At 42.9% G+C, this 18,373-nt stretch overlaps 1 protein-coding gene across 2 annotated transcripts in view; it reads left to right on the top strand.

Annotated features, from left to right (window-relative positions):
• Nucleotides 1–18,055, top strand: part of LOC110500709 (mitogen-activated protein kinase kinase kinase kinase 2) — a 26,295-nt gene extending 8,240 nt beyond the window's left edge. Inside the window, exons 6-32 of one of the 2 annotated variants that reach the window (XM_021578220.2) lie at nt 765–812; nt 958–1,000; nt 1,200–1,272; nt 1,618–1,749; nt 2,713–2,775; nt 2,960–3,041; nt 6,582–6,692; nt 7,257–7,326; nt 8,475–8,533; nt 8,686–8,738; nt 9,021–9,059; nt 9,918–9,951; nt 10,099–10,261; nt 13,274–13,449; nt 14,013–14,054; nt 14,324–14,408; nt 14,488–14,567; nt 14,820–14,880; nt 15,124–15,256; nt 15,425–15,483; nt 15,591–15,694; nt 16,092–16,275; nt 16,416–16,508; nt 16,609–16,695; nt 16,848–16,918; nt 17,031–17,086; nt 17,201–18,055. In XM_021578220.2, coding sequence (XP_021433895.2) covers nt 765–812; nt 958–1,000; nt 1,200–1,272; nt 1,618–1,749; nt 2,713–2,775; nt 2,960–3,041; nt 6,582–6,692; nt 7,257–7,326; nt 8,475–8,533; nt 8,686–8,738; nt 9,021–9,059; nt 9,918–9,951; nt 10,099–10,261; nt 13,274–13,449; nt 14,013–14,054; nt 14,324–14,408; nt 14,488–14,567; nt 14,820–14,880; nt 15,124–15,256; nt 15,425–15,483; nt 15,591–15,694; nt 16,092–16,275; nt 16,416–16,508; nt 16,609–16,695; nt 16,848–16,918; nt 17,031–17,086; nt 17,201–17,288 — 2,289 coding nt within the window. In that variant the 3' untranslated portion in view covers nt 17,289–18,055. Of the gene's footprint in view, nt 1–764; nt 813–957; nt 1,001–1,199; nt 1,273–1,617; nt 1,750–2,712; nt 2,776–2,959; nt 3,042–6,581; nt 6,693–7,256; nt 7,327–8,474; nt 8,534–8,685; nt 8,739–9,020; nt 9,060–9,917; nt 9,952–10,098; nt 10,262–13,273; nt 13,450–14,012; nt 14,055–14,323; nt 14,409–14,487; nt 14,568–14,819; nt 14,881–15,123; nt 15,257–15,421; nt 15,484–15,590; nt 15,695–16,091; nt 16,276–16,415; nt 16,509–16,608; nt 16,696–16,847; nt 16,919–17,030; nt 17,087–17,200 lie in introns of both variants that reach the window. The other variant, XM_021578219.2, reaches the window with a different exon arrangement.
• The last annotated feature ends 318 nt before the right edge of the window (nt 18,056–18,373 follow it).

Raw genomic sequence — 18,373 nt, 5'->3', positions numbered from 1 at the left:
TTGTTTGTTGCCAGGGCCAGCTCTAGCCTTTTGGGGAGATTGCCAGGTCGGCATTCGGCCATGATTACTACACATTTAGATAACTGGTTAGATTAACTTACCAATATAAAAAATGTTAGCTGACATGGCTAATCGAGTGACTGTCATTGACTGACAAAACAAGATAAAAACTTCTGATGGAAAACCACATTTCAAATGTACACCTTGTGTATTCTACTATTCTAACTCTCAACAGTAAGTTGAGTTGAGTTCCCTCCAAAATATATGGACTTGTTTTGGAGGGAGGGGGCTAATGGGCTGGGGGCCCTAAGCGACTGCTTATGTTGCTTATGCCTGGGGCCGGCCCTGTTTGTTGCTCACTGTTGTGTTGTGACTGGCTCCAATAGGCTTGTAGGCAGAGATGGGCAGAATTGTATTTGAAATTAGTATTTCAATACCTTTGAGTATTTTGTCATTTGTATTTCAGTGGCCTTTCAGTGGCCTGAATCCAATGTATTTTGTAACCAGATACTTTAGAGAGTATTTTGTATTTTCGAAATAATTTTCAACACTCCTGAAATAAAATGATATAGGGTCTGTTTCTATGTATTCTAATTCAATACAATACTTTGCAAAAGTATTTTGTATTTTATTTTGATACATTGGTTTTTAGGATATTTTGGAATTGTATTTTATCATTTTTTGCCGATCTCTGCTTGTGGGGTGAACTAATGATGAGGTTAAGAGATTTGTCAAACTGATTCTGTGTTTTTGTTTTTCGACAGGGCTTGTACCACCTGCATGAGACAAGTAAAATGCATAGGGACATAAAGGTATAATTTTGACATAGCTGTATGTTATTGTTGTCAGTCTGTGGATATTCTGTGTTTATATCTTTGTGAGCTTGTCTGTGTGTTTGTGTGTATGTGCGCTTGTGTGTGTGTGTGTGTGTGTGTGTGTGTGTCCATCTGTCTATAGGGAGCAAATATCCTCATCACAGAACGAGGAGACATCAAATTGGGTCAGTGAACATCTATTCTATACCATCCATCACACACACACACACACACACACACACACACACACACACACACACTGCAATAACTTTGAGGTTAACTAGCGTGCTAAAAACATGCCACTCGTAAGACATATTGGATTCTGGATTCAGTCTCCCTCGGCGACTAGACTGTCTCTGACTCTCTCTCTCTGTTTTCCTGCAGCCGATTTTGGAGTTGCTGCAGAGATCAGTGCTTCTGTAGCCAAGAGGAAGTCTTTTATAGGAACTCCCTACTGGTAAGATAACTGAACTCAAACCACGACCTTCAACGTTATGACTCTCATTGAAACGTATATACTTCATCCTTACTTTCACCGTATCAATTAGCTTCTTCATGCAGACACTGATTGGTCAGTGCTTAATGCAGACCCCGATTGGTCTGCTTTACGTAGACACTGATTGGTCGGTGCTTTACGTAGACACTGATTGGTTTGGTCATAGTCGTACATGTGTCTTCTAACAGAACAACTTTCAGGATCATTATGAAATTATAATATTTTATTTACATGACAAGTCTTAAAATGCATTCTAACCATTATAATATTAATTTCATCTGACTGGTATTTATGTACCCGTGCCAGGATGGCACCGGAGGTGGCAGCAGTGGAGAAGAAGGGTGGGTACAACCATCTGTGTGACATCTGGGCGGTAGGCATCACGGCCATCGAGCTGGCAGAGCTCCAGCCGCCAATGTTTGACCTCCACCCTATGAGGTGAGACACAGGCACAGACACCAACACAGGCACAGACAGAGACACAGACACAAACAGAGACAGAGGCACAGACACAAACAAAGACAGAGGCACAGACACAAACAAAGACAGAGGCACAGACACAAACAAAGACCGAGGCACAGACAGAAACAGAAGCACAGACACAAACAGAGACATAGGCACAGACACAAACAGAGACAGAGGCACAGACAGAAACAGAGACAGAGGCACAGACAGAAACAGAGGCACAGACACAAACAGAGACAGAGGCACAGACACAAACAGAGGCACAGACACAAACAGAGACAGAGGCACAGACACAAACAGAGACAGAGGCACAGACACAAACAGAGACAGAGGCACAGACACACACAGAGACAGAGGCACAGACACAAAAAGAGACAGAGGCACAGACAGGCAGAAACAGATCCAGATATCCAGGAAGAGACAGGGACACAGACTTGGCTCCATACCAGTCCCCTCTGGACTCTAGCCTTAACCTCAACTATAAGTAGTTTCCATTCTATCCCCTTTTCCTTCATTCCTTTAGATCCACCATAATTGCATTGAAAAGTTGGATAAAAGAGAGACAGATGAAGATAGATATTTGTGTTGTGTTGCATTTTTGTGGGTTATCCACATACCTCAATATGGTATAATAGTTTGGTGTGTGACTCAAAACTATCGCCCACACTTTGGTAGCACATGTATTTGTGCTACAGACAACCCCCCTCTGTAGTGCTCGTTGTTATGCCAAACATGTCAGCGAATGACAAAGGAGTTGGCTTAAGCACGTAATAAACAGATCTCTACAACCAGGCTAGTTTTTCCACGGTGTTGACATTTCAAAATATTAAAACTGTGTAACAGAGCCTTGATGTTGATGTCAAATAGAAGCTTCTAGCATACCGGGCTAGGTTTTCTACCGTGTTGACATTTCAAACTATTAAAACTGTGTTCCAGAGCCTTGATGTTGATGTCAAAAAGCAGCTTCCAGCCTCCCAGGCTCAAGGACAAGACCAAGTGGTGAGATGAATATGATCACACCGTATTCCCAAAATAATTCAGACAACTCAGAATGCAGCATCTGTGACATACCTGTACTCTAAAAGCATCCTCCTGACACTAGACTGTTCTTTGAATGCAGCATCCATATTCTCCAAGATGGGTATGTGTTTCTGCTGTCTCATCTCTGTCACCCTACCTGAAGGTCTGCAGGGTTCCAGAGCTTTGTGAAGATGTCCCTCATCAAGAACCCTAGGAAGAGGCCGTCGGCCGAAACTTTACTGCAGGTACACTACTGTGCACTCTGCTCATTATTAATTCATCATTATAAACTGGGTGGTTCGAGCCCTGAATGCTGATTGGCTGACAGCCGTGGTATATCAGACCGTATACCACGGGTATGACAAAAGATTTATAAGGCACCTCGGGGGTTTGTGATATATGGCCAATACACCACAGCTAAGGGCTGTGTCCAGGCACTCCGCGTTGCGTCGTACATATGAACATTCCTTAGCTGTGGTATATTGCCTTATTGCTATTGTAAACTGGTTACCAATATAATTACTACAGTAAAAATACATTTTTGGTCATACTTGTGGTATACCACAGCTTTCAGCCAATCAGCATTCAGGACTCGAATCTTCCGGATTATAATAAGGAACAGCCCCTGAAAGACGATCAGTACTCCACATTGTTTTAGACAGAACCTCTGGTAAAATGTGGCGCTGGAGGGGATGGCTGCCATTTTATGGGCTCCTAATCAACTCTGCTACTTTGTGTGTTTTTTCCCGTTGTTTGTAACTTATTTTGTACATAATGTTGCTGCTACCGTCTCTTATGACCGAAAAGAGCTTCTGGATATCAGAACAGCGATTACTCACCTTGAACTGGACAAAGATTTTTTCTTTAATGAGTCTGACGCAAAGGTTCTCCGAGACCAGGTCCAAATCCCTATCATTCACGTGAAGAAAAGACAGAAATACAGCCTTGTAAAAATGTATCGGCGAGTGTGTGACCCGTCTCGACCATTCGTTCTATTGGCCAACATGCAATCACTGGAAAATCTCAGCTTGAGACTATCCTAACAACGGGACATTAAAAACTGTAATATGTTATGGTTCACCTAGTCATGGCTGAATGACGACACGGATAATATTCAGATGGCTGGGTTGTCCGTGCAGCGGCAGGACAGAACAGCTGGTGCACGATGTCTAGTATTAAGGAGGTCTCGAGGTATTGCTCGCCTGAGGTAGAGAACCTCATGAAAAACTGTAGACCATACTATCTACCAAGAGAGTTTTCATATCTATTTTTAGTAGCCGTCCATTTACCACAACAAACTGATGCTGGCACTAAGATCACACTCAACAAGCTGTATAAGGCCACAAGCAAACAAGAAAATGCTCATCCAGAAGCGGCGTTCCTAGTGGCCAGGGACTTTATACCTCATTTCGACCAGCATGAACGTTGTTGGAAGAATCGGACCAAAATGCAGCGTGGTTTGGGTTCATCATCTTTTAAGATGAGAACTGGCACAAAAACAATAAAGAGCAAAGAAACGAACGTGCAGCTTTGTCGTGCTCAAAGGCAACAATACAAATACAAGATCCCACAACAAACAGGTGGGAAAAGGCTGCCTAAATACGATCCCCAATCAGAGACAATGATATGGCAGCTGCCTCTGATTGGGAACCATACCAAGCCAACCTAGAACTAAAGAAACTATAATACCCACCCTAGTCACACCTCGACCTAACCAAAATAGAGAATAAAGGATCTCTAAGGTCAGGGCGTGACAGCATGTCACATGTGCAACCAGTGGAAAAAGAATTCTAGACCACCTTTACTCCACACACAGCGATGCAAACAAGCTCTCCCTTGCCCTCCATTTGGCAATCTGACCATAATTATATCCTTCTGATTCCTGCTTACAAGCTAAAACTACAGCAGGAAGCACCAGTGACTCACTCAATACGGAAGTGTTCAGATGAAGCGTGTTCTACGCTACAGGACTGTTTTGCTAGAACAGACTGGAATATGTTCCGGGATTCATCCAATGGCATTGAGGAGTATACCACCTTAGTCACAGGCAACATCAATAAGTGCATTTACGATGTCGTCCCCACAGTGACCGTACATACATATCCCAACCAGAAGCCATGGATTACAGGCAACATCCGCATCGAGCTAAAAGGCAAGACATGCCGCTTTCAAGGAGCGTAACACTAATCCGGACGCTTATAAGAAATGCCCTCAGATGAACCATCAAACAGGCAAAGCGTCAATGTAGGACTAAGATTGAATCTTACTACACCGGCTCTGATGCTCGTCAGATGTGGCAGGGCTTGCAGATTATTACGGAATACAAAGGGAAACCCAGTCGCGAGCTGCCCAGTGATGCGAGCCTACCAGATGATCTAAATGCCTTTTATGCTCGCTTCGAGGCAAGCAACACTGAAGCATGCACTCCATAGCCGATGTGAGCAAGAACTTTAAATAGGTAAACATTCACAAGGCCGCAGGGCCAGCCGGATTACCAGGACGTGTACTCAGAGCATGGGTGGACCCAACTGGCAAGTGTCTTCACTGACATTTTCAACCTTTCCCTAACCGAGTCTGTAATACCTACATGTTTCAAGCAGACCACCATAGTCCCTGTGCCCAAGAAAGCAAAGGTAACATGCCTAAATGACTACCGACCCGTAGCACTCACGTCAGTAGCCATGAAGTGCTTTGAAAGGCTGGTCAAGGCTCACATCCACACCTTCATCCCGGAAACCCTAGACCCAATCCAATTCGCATACCGCCCCAACACATCCATAGATGATGCAATCTTAATCGCACTCCACACTTCCCTTTCCCACCTGGACAAAAGGAACACCTATGTGAGAATGATGTTCATTGACAGCTCAGCATTCAACAGCATAGTGCCCACAAAGCTCATCACTAAGCTAAGGTCGATGGGACTAAACACCTACCTCTGCAACTGGATCCTGGACTTCCTGACGGGCCACTCCCAGGTGGTAAGTGTAGGCAACAACACATTTGCCACGCTGATCCTCAACACGGGGGCCCCTCAGGGGGGCGTGCTTAGTCCCCTCCTGTACTCCCTGTTCACCCATGACTGTGTGGCCAGGCACAACTCTAACACCATCATTAAGTTTGCTGATGACACAACAGTGGTAGGCCTGATCACCGACAACAATGAGAGCCCATAGGGAGAAGGTCAGAGACTTGGCAGTGTGGTGCCAGGACAACAACCTCTCCCTCAACGTGAGCAAAACAAATGAGATGATCGTGGACTACAGGAAGGAGGGCCATTTGATTTTACAATGCTGCTCGCTGTTTATTATCTATGCATAGTCACTTTACCCCTACCTACATGTACACATTACCTTGACTAACCTGTATCCCCGCACATTAACTCTAACGGTACCCCCTGTATATACAGTAGACTCTGTATTGTTATTTTATTGTGTTACTTTTTATTTTATTTTTTATTTTATTTTATTCAGTAAATATTTTCTTAACACTATTTCTTGAACTGCAATGTTGGTTAAGTAAGGGCTGGTAAGTAAGCATTTCATAGTAAGGTCTACCTGTTGTGTTCGGCGCATGTGACAAATAAAATTGGATTTGATCTAAAGCCTCTGTCTGAGGTGCTAAAAGCATAGCCATCCTAGGATCCTGTGTTTATTTCTATAGGGGCCCATAACACGGATACAGCTGCTGAGAGAGATCAAGGAAACTAATAATGAAGTGATGTATTGATGTCGTGCCACATAAAAGCTATAGGTCATTAGCTGTATCTCTTCTCGTCTCCCCAGCACCCGTTTGTGACCCAGTTGCTGACCCGTAACCTGATTATTGAGCTCCTGGACATGGCCAATAACCCTGACCTCCACTCCACACACAGCATGGACGACAACGATCGGGAGGTGAGGATAGGTGACCAAGGACAGACAGACACACACACATGCAGGCATGCAAGTACACACGCCGAATGCACACCCACACTGTTACGTCCGTTGTTAGAAGGAGACCAAGGTGCAGCGTGGTAGGCGTACATTATACTTTTTATTTTAAATGACACCAAAAAACAACAAAATGCAAAACGGACATAAAGCTATATGCAGTGCAGAAAGCAACTACACACAAACAAGATCCCACAACTGAAGGTGGGAAAAAGGGCTGCCTAAGTATGATCCCCAATCAGAGACAACGATAGACAGCTGCCTCTGATTGGGAACCATACCCGGCCAACAAAGAAATAGACAAACTAGAATGCCCAACCAAATCACAACCTGACCTAACCAAATAGAGAAATAAAAAGGCTCTCTAAGGTCAGGGCGTGACACACACAAACATACAAATCACACACACACACTTGCTTTGTAACACATGGCAATCACCTAGCTCCCTCTGGAACATTGCTTGGTCCTAGTGTGATTTATTCTGTGAATGTATAACACATCCGTGTGTGTGTATGTGTTTGTCTGTAGAATGGAGAAGCTGCTCCTGATAAGATCCAGTCTGCAGGGAAACTCCCGAGGACCCTGTCTGAAGAGCAGTGTGAGTCTTCAAATCAATACACAATTTGTACACTGAAACCCCATCGTCAGCCCACACAACGAACCATCACAACAATGTGTGAAGAGTTTATAGAAGTACTCATGTCAACATATGAAAAACCATCCTAATAAACAATGTCAATGAGAGCCTTCTGCCCTGAACATCTTCATCTGAAATGTGGTCTGGCTATTACTGTTAATACGGTACGTCCGCCCAGGTAATTCAAGTTTTCACTCATCTGTAGTTAGAGAAGGGCCGTGTATGTGTGTTGATTGTCGATCGTGAGTTTGTGTGTGTGTGTGTGTGAGCGTGCGTGCGTATCTATCTGTATGTCTGTGTGTTTGTGTGTGTATCCGTGTGTGCTTGGAGAGTTGAGGTCAACATCACCCTTACTGGCATAATGTGTGAAACTGGGGCAGATGGAGCAGGACACAACAGAACACACTTGGGTTCCTGACCTCTGAGACAAGAAGCCCATTGAGAATTGGAGGTGGTGGAGATGAAGTCCCCAAGTCACCCGACACAGAGAGAGGCCATAGAGGGGTCACTGTCCTACACACGCACATGGCATGTTCCCTCTGTGGTCCTCTGACGTGGTTCTGGGGGCAGGAGGTGGGGGAAGCGAGGAGTGGGCGGAGTGGGGGGGGGGGGGGGGGGATTGAGAAACTATTGCTGTGTCTCCTATCAGTGAGGTTACAGCATACACAGGGTGTGGTGATGGTGGACAATGCGCCCACGCTGCAGCTGCCAGGGACAAGACAGCATATATTTAGACAAGCATGTCAACACGAAAACAAATACATGGTGCTAGTGGAGAGGGGTGTTGTAACTCTTCTTGTATAGGCATCACAATGGGTCTTCTGGGGTGAAAGGTAAAGTTGCCTGAAGTCGATGACTTGGTATTACTGTAACACAGTGATATGGGTTCAGTATGAGAGTAGTTTACCAATCGATCTGAATAGGCAACAGGGAGGACAGTGGGATAGCAGATCCACCTGGATTTTATCCTCTGGCACTGATATTAAATTCATCACATAAAATGATCATGCCATATTATAAAACATGTTTTGGCTCAGCAGTTATTAAATACATATATTGTATTGAAGTGTACATTTTCCTCATGATCAACTTAGTTGTGTTTCCCTTAGTTGACCAGGTGAAGTTTGGGCCTCCGTTGAGGAAAGTGACAGAGCCTTGTCCTGATATGGTGAGTCACATTTCTTTCTTGTGTTTGACATGTTGGAGTTTAAGGTCAAGTCAACATAGAATGGCTATTTGGGGCAGTGGGAGATGTATGAGTTCTATTAATAGGGATATTATGGGTGTGCATGTTGTTGATGATTCTTCGTAATTTTTCAGCAAAGCTCGTCCGGAGACGATTGGGATGTCTCAGAAGAGGACACTGAGTCACCGTAAGATGCTCCTCTTCCACAGTTTACTATTGGTAGCAGTACGTCAAGCAAACATTATTATGAGCATTATTTCAAATCTACTGTTTGTGCGTATGGCCATGGACCTGACGTCCCCACTAGAGCAAGTTTACAGGAGAACAATCATTTAAAAAACCTGAATCCATAACAGAAGACACTAGCTCCAACCCTCCCATTGTCACAGAATAGGTGGTTCTCTGTCACATCATGTTCTCTGAACTAGTGGCTCCAGAGAGAGATTAACATCTTGTCTTCCTGTTTCAGGAGCCTGTTGGAATGTGTGGAGGAAGCTCTGCAGCTGAGGTAGGCCAGCAGACCACCCATTGTAAAAACACTATTCAGCAGCATTCTACCCGGCGACAATGCCTCTTATCAAGGAAGCTGTGGAAGTTTGTTTAATCACATTGAAATTAATACCTTTTGAATACTTGACATTACCTGATAAAGAACTAAATCATATTTGATCACTGATTGTTATTGTTGGGGTATGCATATTCACAATTAATTGACCCTGCCCTGCTCCAAATCTTGTCCTAATAAGAGCCAACATAATTGACCCCATGTCAGTTTATAGACTGTGAAAGCAAGCATCCCACAAAGAAAGGAAATCTGATTTACCTATGATTTAGTAGAGAGTGCATGAGCATTAATGGTGCTACACATAAGATTTTTTACAATTCATTTCAGAAAATGTCCATAATATATCTGCAGTAATAGTGGAATGATTGTGTTTCACAGTATTACCTACCCGACAGTGTTTACTATTTGCAGTGAAATTCTCCTGTTGTCAAATTGGGAAAGCTGTTAATACTTTGTGGCTGTGTTATCTAGTGGAAATCGTGTCCAGCTGCCAATGTATCGCTCTGCCATTTCCTGATTGCTAAAATTCTACACTGTATGTGAGAAAACAAACACGGAATATTGTAGGGAATCATTGTACCATCTTTTATAAAAGGTGTTTTTTCCCCAGCTGTTTGAAGCTGGCGGACCCAAAGTAAAAGGCTCAAGCGCAAGTCTCAAATGGAATGAGGGGGAGGGGGGAAATGCATTGGAATTCAGTCATGTGCTGTTGCAATTTATACGTAGCTTCCACATAGGGGAGACATTCTGAGAAGTTATATGTGTAACACCAACATTACCATTGACTATTTCTTTTTCCAGGAGCCTAACCATTAAGAGAGTGCCATCTGCTGGTGTAAGTAGCAATAACAGAACGCCAAAAAAACAGATCTTCGGAAACAATCAAGTGTAACACAAGATATGAAGATAATCCTTTATACCTTTCAGCTATTTCCTATTGTATTATGTGATAGTGGTTTGTCTAATGTTTCTGGTTGTGTAGGGAGGTAATGGTGGGAGGAAGAGTGGGTTATTCATCCCTTCCACAGCCTCCCTGCCTGCCATCAGCTCATTCTGTCCCACCCTGGAGGACAAGGACCTCACCCTTGGCCCCAGCTCCAGCCTGGGGCCCGACTCCAACCACACACCCAAAAACTTCACGTCAGGTACGGAACATCCACACACAGAGTCAATGTTTACAGGCCATATTTCAATCTGACATGACAACTGATTTGGTTCTGGGTGCTGAGATTAATATACAGTGCCTTCAGAAAGTATTCACACCCCTTGTCTTTTTCCACATTTTGTTGTGTTACAGCCTGAATTTAAAATGTATTCAACTGAGATTGTGTGTCACTGATCTACACACAACACCCCATAATGTCAAAGTGGAATAATGATTTTAGAAATGTTTACAAATTAATACAAAATTATATTTTGTTAAAAAACCCTTTTGTTATGGCAAGCCTAAATAAGTTCAGGTGTAAAGATGTGCTTCAAGTCACATACGTTTCAGGGACTCACTCTGTATACAATAATAGTGGTCAACATGATTTTTTAAATGACTACCTCATCTCTGTACCCCACACATACAATTATCTGTAAGGTCCCTTCGTCGAGCAGTGAATTTTAAGCACATATTCAACCACAAAGACTAGGGAGGTTTTCCAAAGGTTCGAAAGAAGGGCACCTATTGGTAGAAGGGTAAAAAAAACAGCAGATATTGAATATCCCTTTGAGCATGGTGAAGTTATTAATTACACTTTGGATAGTGTATCAAAACACCCAGTCACTACAAAGATACAGGTGCCTTTCCTAACTTGGAGAGTAAGGAAACTTTAAAAGTTACAGAGTTTAATGGCTGTGATAGGAGATAACTGAGGATGGATCAACAACATTGTAGTTACTCCACAATACTAACATAAATGACAGAGTGAAAAGAAGGAAGCCTGTACAGAATAAAACATGCATCCTGTTTGCAATAAGGCACTAAAATAATACTGCAAAAAATGTTGCAAAGAAATTAACTTTAGCGTTATGTTTGGGGCAAATCCAACACAACACATCACTGAGTACCACTCTTCATAATTTTAAGCACGGTGGTGGCTGCATCATGTTAGGGGTATGCTGGTCATCGGGAAGGATGACATTTTTTGTGATAAAAAGAAACAGAATAGAGCTATGCACAGGTTAAACCTTGGAGGATAACTTGGTTCAGTCTGCTTTCCAACAGACACTGGGAGACAAATTCACCTTTCAGCAGGACAAATACCTAAAGCACAAGGCCAAATATACACTGGAGTTGCTTACCAAGATGACATTGTTCCTGATTGGCCTAGTTACAGTTTTTACTTAAATCGGTTCAATACTTCTCTAATCAAGATATACTGTATTAGGGTTTTGTTCTCCATTCATAAAAAAATATATATCACATTTTTCTTACACTGTAACGTTAGTGTATTTTGTGTAGATCATTGACAAGAAAATTATGGTTAAAACCATTTTAATCCCGCTTTGTAACAACAAAATGTGGAAAAAGTTAATGGTTGTGAACACTTACTGAAGTCTGTTGATGTCAGTATTTGTATTGACAACAGAATTACTGTTCCGTATTTGCCTAGTGAGTAGTATATTCCAATGCTGCAGGTAGCCACGATGTTAAAGCGTAGGGCCAGTAACTGAAAGGCTGCTGATTCGAATACTGGAGCTGTGCCCTTGAGCAAGGCACTTAACCCTAATTGCTCCAGGGGAGCTGTGCAATGGGAAAAGGGGATACCTAGTCAGTTGGACAACTGAATGCCTTCAACTTAAATGTGTCTTCCGCGTTTAACCCAACCCCTCTGAATCAGAGAGGTGCGGGGGGCGGCCATAATCAATATCCACGTCTTCGGTGCCCGGGGAACAATGGGTTAACTGTCTTGTTCAGGGGCAGAACGACTGATTTTTACCTTGTCAGCTCAGGGAATCGATCCAGCAACCTTTCGGTTACTGGCCCAATGCTCTAACCAGTAGTGACCCTGGCCATGACCCCACTCCCTGCGGGTGCCTCAGTGGGGGTTGAGATATTCAAAAAAAAACATTTCCATGACACACTGTGTATAACAGGACAAATATAAGCACCCACCAAATTATTATTACTATAATGCAGTCATAATATTGAGAGCTTGGGACTAAACGGTTCTATCTGCATTTTTGTTCTCTACCTAAATAGTACTCTAAATACCCCAATTCATGTTGTTAAGTTCGAAAGAATACTAGATAAACATTTCTGACACCATTCCAACCAATGAGGGTTTGGAACTTTTACGACAATTATCTAAGAATCATTGCAGATAGAACCTTGTAGTCCCAAGCTCTCGACATGTTAAATTATATACACTATCATTATATACACTATATACACTATCATTCAAAAGTTTGGGGTCACTTAGAAATGTCCTTGTTTTTGAAAGAAAAGCTATTTTTTTTGTCCATTAAAATGACATCAAATTGATCCGAAATACAGAGTAGACATTGTTAATGTTGTAAATGATGATTGTAGCTGGAAACGGACAGTCTATTGGCCAGTCTGAGATATAGCTATTTTTTTGCAACTCTGCCTAGAAGGCCAGCATCCCGGAGTCGCCTCTCAATAATAGACTGACGAGTTTCAGAATAAAGTTTTTTATTTCTGACCATTTTGAGCCTGTAATCGAACCCACAAATGCTGATGCTCCAGATACTCAACTAGTCTAAAGAAGGCCATTTTTATTGCTTCTTTAATCAGAACAACAGTTTTCAGCGGTGCTAACATAATTGCAAAAGGGTTTTCTAATGATCAATTAGCCTTTTAAAATTATCAACTTGGATTAGCTAACACAACTTGCCATTGGAACACAGGAGTGATGGTTGCTGATAATGGGCCTCTGTACGCCTATGTAGATATTCCATTAAAAATCTGCCATTTCCAGATACAATAGTCATTTACAACATTAACAATCTCTACACTGTATTTCTGATCAATTTTATGTTATTTTAATGGACAAAAAAAATGTGCTTTTCTTTCAATAAGAAGGACATTTCTACGTGACCCCAAACTTTTGAGCGGTAGTGTATCTTCGGTGTGTCTATGCTAAGATCGACAGTCCGTTTCAACATGATTTTTTCCCCCTCCTTCGTCCTCTTGTGTGGTTTTCCAGTCTTGGCCAGGTGTTCTGCAACTCAGGACATCAGCAGACAGTGGTGTAGGGACCCCAGTGTTTCTGAGGGGGGCGCCGTACAGGCAGAGAAGAAGAAGACAGAAGGGGTGACCTCATCATGCAGAGAAACCTCTCTCTCTCCAGAGTGGAGCACACTGAGGAGGAAGACGAACTCTGTGAGTTTAAAACACAGGGCAATGTTGCCTCACTACATACAGTATGTGTACATAGCTTCATATCCATACTGTAGTTGCTGAATGGCAGTGGCAGTTGGCTTCAACACATTGTATGGATTTGAGGCTACCAGTAGACGGTAGCCTTAACCAGTCCATAGCCAGTACTCAGGGGTTCAATTCAATGTGAAGTCAGACACTTCCAAGGAATAAGTGAAATTCCAGCATAACAGTAATAAAGTGCCATTCATTTTTTGATTGGAATTTGAATTCACTTCCTAAACTGACTGAAATGAAATGGAATTGACATCAACCCTGGTACTGACAAAAAAAAAAGTGTGTGGTTTGTTAAGCTAATAACATGTTTCAATACATTCTTCCATATCCCCTTTAATAAACCATCCTTTTGTAACATTTCATGTAGGAAGACAGAGTTCAGAGACGCCCAGATCCTATGCCGCTGCTTTGTGACATCAATTTAAACAACATCCTCATTTGAACGACACCGTTATCCTTCTTTGTTGTCGTTGTTGTTGTTGTTGTGTTTAACCCTGTTTCATTTCTAGAGAGCTGATTGCCATGGACTCCCTCCTACTCCTCAAGTTCATGTAAGTGCAGAGGTCTAGTCAAACAGCATGTGCCCTAAGACAGTACAGAGAGGCTGTTGCATCAGTAACTAACAATATTTCCACATGCTTAAGAACAGGCTATGTAGCTAATGGCTATTGGTCTCAAAAACGCTTGATGGAATGCTCACTGCAACAATGGTTTGCTAAGATGAACATTAAACACATTATAATAGTCTAACCATGCTTATTGTACAGCAATGTAGAAATAGCCACCGTGATAGTACAACGTGTATCGTTTTGTTTCGTAGATGGGTGCCTGTTTCTCTAAAGTCTTCAATGGTTGTCCTCTGACGATCCACTGTGCTGTGACCTGGATTCTCCCTAAAACTAGAGGTAGTGGTCCAGAACGGGTTAAAGAGGTTAAGACAAGGTCATTACAAATGGCCGTGACATGATCTTGTCTCTTCCTCAGATCAGTATCTTATTCTGGGGGCAGAAGAGGGTGTCTACACCCTCAACCTCAACGAGCTCCATGAGGACACCCTGGAGAAGGTAACAGTTTAGATATTGATGAATGTGGGGAAGTATGAATTAATGTGGATAGTCTGCATTAAAATTCCAGAGCATACCACTAATACTATTCTACTGAGCCATTTACTTTATGTTCATATTCTTATCTTATTGTTGTTGTATTGTCGAGAAGGAACCTGCGAGTAGGCATTTCGTTAGACAGTGTATACCATGCGTATCCTGTACATATGACTAATAAAACTTAAAACGAATACCTCTCTCTTCCCCCCACAGTTGCTCCCACAAAGATGTTCCTGGCTGTTTGTCATGAACAATGTCCTGATGTCCGTATCAGGTAGAGCTCTACCCCAATTACACACCTATCATGTTGTTCATAGGATCCTACTCCATCAACTCCAGTAATAAACCAGACCTGGTCGCAAATAGTATTTCAGTGTTTGCTTGAGTTCCAGGTGGGCATGGTTTGCACTTTTGAGACTTTTCCATTGGTTCCATTGCACCAGGCAAGCTCAATCAAGCACTGCTAAATTTGAACACGGGTTCTTACCATTCCTCCCCTCTCCAACCCCATCCCCAGGGAAGTCTTCCCAGCTGTACTCCCACAGTCTGACGGCTCTGTTTGAACAGAGGGGCCACAAGCAGCAGAAACAGAGTCACCTGTCCCTCAGTACCAACCGCCTCACTGAGAGGATCAACCCCAGGCAGAGGGGGTGTGTGTGTGTGTGTGTGTGTGTGTGTGTGTGCGTGTGCGTGTGCCTGCCTGCCTGCCTGCGTGCGTGCGTGCGTGCGTGCGCATCAATATGTTCGGGTTCAATTTGTCTTCAATATACAGTATGTGCCTGTCCTAAGTAAAAAATATATGAAATGTAAATCAGCAGGAAATATGCTGTAACTGTGAAGATACCAGACACTAAAGGCTGTCGAAGATGCAGCGTGGGTAAGTGAAATTTGGCACTGCATTATATTCAATCACAACACAGAAAGCTGCTTCAATTTTTTTCTGAAATTGATTCAATTGAAATGGCTCTTTCTCCTCTCTCCTAGCAAGAAACCCACACACAGACAGCACGTTCCTGTGTGGGGCTGTTCCATCAGGTCTAATTCTGCTCTTGTGGTATGAGCCTCTGCAGAGGTTCTTGCAGCTCAAGGTGTGTATCGACATAACAATTATTCCATACAACATACACTTGACTGGCCTGCACAGAGCCCTGACCCTCAACCCCTATTGAACACCTTTGGGATGAATTGAAACTCCGACTGCGAGCCAGGCCTAATCGCCCAACATCAGTGCCTGACATCACTAATGGTCTTGTGGCTGAATAGAAGCAAGTTCCTGAAGCAATGTTCCAGCATCTAGTGGAAATCCTTCCTAGAAGAGTGGAGGCTGTTATAGCAGCAAAGGGGAGGACCGACTTTATATTAATGCCCATGATTTTGGAATGAGATGTTCGACGAGCAGGTGTCCACATACCTTTGTGGTGCATGTATATGAACCGTGTCTGTAAGACTTGTAAAATTGGTCTTTCTACACTTTTTCCCTCTCAGCATATAGACATACGTCTACCGGATTCGCTCCCTATCTTTGAGCTACTGGTGTTAGTGAAGGATGAGTTCCCACAACTATGCGTAGGGGTGGGGGACTGTGCTGCAGAGGGAGGGAAACCACCATCCAACCAGCAGCTGAAGTTCGACATCATAGAGTTGAACGGCACACCAAATTCTTCACCAGGTAGTACAGAAATGTCAGATATTAGGATTTGAACCGTATGACATTGTGTAGAGAAATTGTATAACCTTAATTCTCTCTCTCTTTCTTTCTTTCTCTCTGTCTTTGTATATGTGCATGTGTGTGTGTGCGTGTGTGTACAGAGAGTACGCCGGACCGGACCCGGACCGGAGCCGGACCGGGAGCCAAGCAGGCAACACAGCTGGACAGAGACACGGTTCTCATTGTACTGGAGAGTGAGTCTATTGGAATATATTACATCCTACCTAGAATATCATTAGCACCACCTGCCTTTTAATGTCCACTACTAATGGTATCTTTAATGTCACTTTACAGAGACTGTGAAGATTGTCAACCTACAAGGTCTTCCCTCCAAGGAGCTGGCTTCTGAACTTGTCTTTGACTTCCCCATTGAAACACTAAGTACTAACTTCATTCAATCTCAATAATACCTCATAGAATGTTCTCAATTCATCACCACATCATAGGTACAGGCAGGGGTGAGGTACTGTAGTTACAGCCACACACTACGTGCGTGGAAGATTTTGTTTGTGACTTTACTGTTGTGTGGCTAGTTTGTTTACAGGACAGTGTTCTGGCTTTCTGGAAGCATGGTCTTAAAGGGAGGAGTCTTCACACAAATGAGGTGATTATGTTTCATTGTAATGCACTCATAAAAATAAAATAAAGGCTTGATCTGCATTGGAAGTATATTATCTTGCCGAAACAGTGAAATACATTTGCGTTCATCTTTGTAGGTCACGCAGGAAATCACAGACGAAAGCAGAGTATTCCAGGTCTTGGGGACGAACAGGTATGCTCCAAACGCTGGTCTGTTACCTTGAATACCACATTATGTGTGTTCGCATTAGGGGTCAAAGGTTATCTGAGAAAATCAATCACATTCAATCTTTTGTCGTTTCCGTAGGGATATCGTCCTTCAGAGTACCCCCACAGAGGACCCGTCAGCCATGACCAACCTCTATATCCTGACAGGCCATGAAAGCAGCTACTGAGAGAAGAGAGAAAAGGACTGAAAGAAAATAATAGAAATTGGGATTAAAGTAAGAAGAGAAGAAGAGTGTGTCTTGAGATGGGAAGTGCTTTTCTGGCACCTAATAAACTCACGAGCGAACAAGCCCCCCTCACTGTAGACTTGTCTTAAACTGACCCCCTCTACCTGCATATGGGGAACAGACAGACCATGGGAGACTCTCACACACTAAACCGCAGGGAGATAACTGAGCTGGTGTTCGTGGAAGGACTTGTAAAAAAAGACTTGTCAGAGAGAGCCCCCTGTCGTGACCTCTAACCCCTTGAATGACACAAACTACTTTTAACCTTGCATAACCCCATTGTCTATTTTTACTGGTTTGACTGATAACTGAAGTCTGATCTGTCTCCTTAAACAACATTGTGAACACCACCCTGCTCTGTCCACTAACTGTAGTATTACTATGTCACGTCATGGCATAGGTGGCGCCACTCCAAGATGTCAACATAAATAGTTTAGAAAATATGTGCCATAGAATCAGAGGGCCACTACATTCTAAAAGTGCTTTGAAATACTTTACTGAGATCAATTTAAAGGCCTGTTTCCCAGACCCAGATGAAGACTATTCCTGCACTAAAAAGGGCTTGCAACATGTGTTTGTTTGCCACAAAGTGCTCAAAGACTGGTAGTGATACTGTGTTGTGTTTAATGATTTTGGTTTGGTTTGGTTGTGCAGTATGAGGCCCGATGTAACACTCATCATCCATGAAATACACTTGAAGGAGCATGCATGTTGCTTTTTGAATTTTCTTTTAGCAAAATCGTATGATGTGTGAATATGGATTTAAGAGATTTTATGTATATTTAGTTTTAACTTACGCCAAACAATATATTTTTTCAAAGACGAGAGAGAGAGAGAGAGTCGTTAGGGTTTGGCCGTCATTGTAAATAAGAATTTGAGTGGAGGGAGAGAGAGAGAGAATTAGAGGGAGCATAGCTAAATTCACAGAGGACCCCAGATAAGACAGGAGATTTATATCAGATATAACAGACTGACCCTAGCCCCCTGGAACATAGACTATTGCAGCATAGATACTGGAGGCTGAG

Source organism: Oncorhynchus mykiss, chromosome 21, assembly GCF_013265735.2.
Source record: "Oncorhynchus mykiss isolate Arlee chromosome 21, USDA_OmykA_1.1, whole genome shotgun sequence".
NCBI classification, from domain to species: Eukaryota; Metazoa; Chordata; class Actinopteri; order Salmoniformes; family Salmonidae; genus Oncorhynchus; species Oncorhynchus mykiss.
This window is presented reverse-complemented; position numbering and strand designations above follow the sequence as displayed.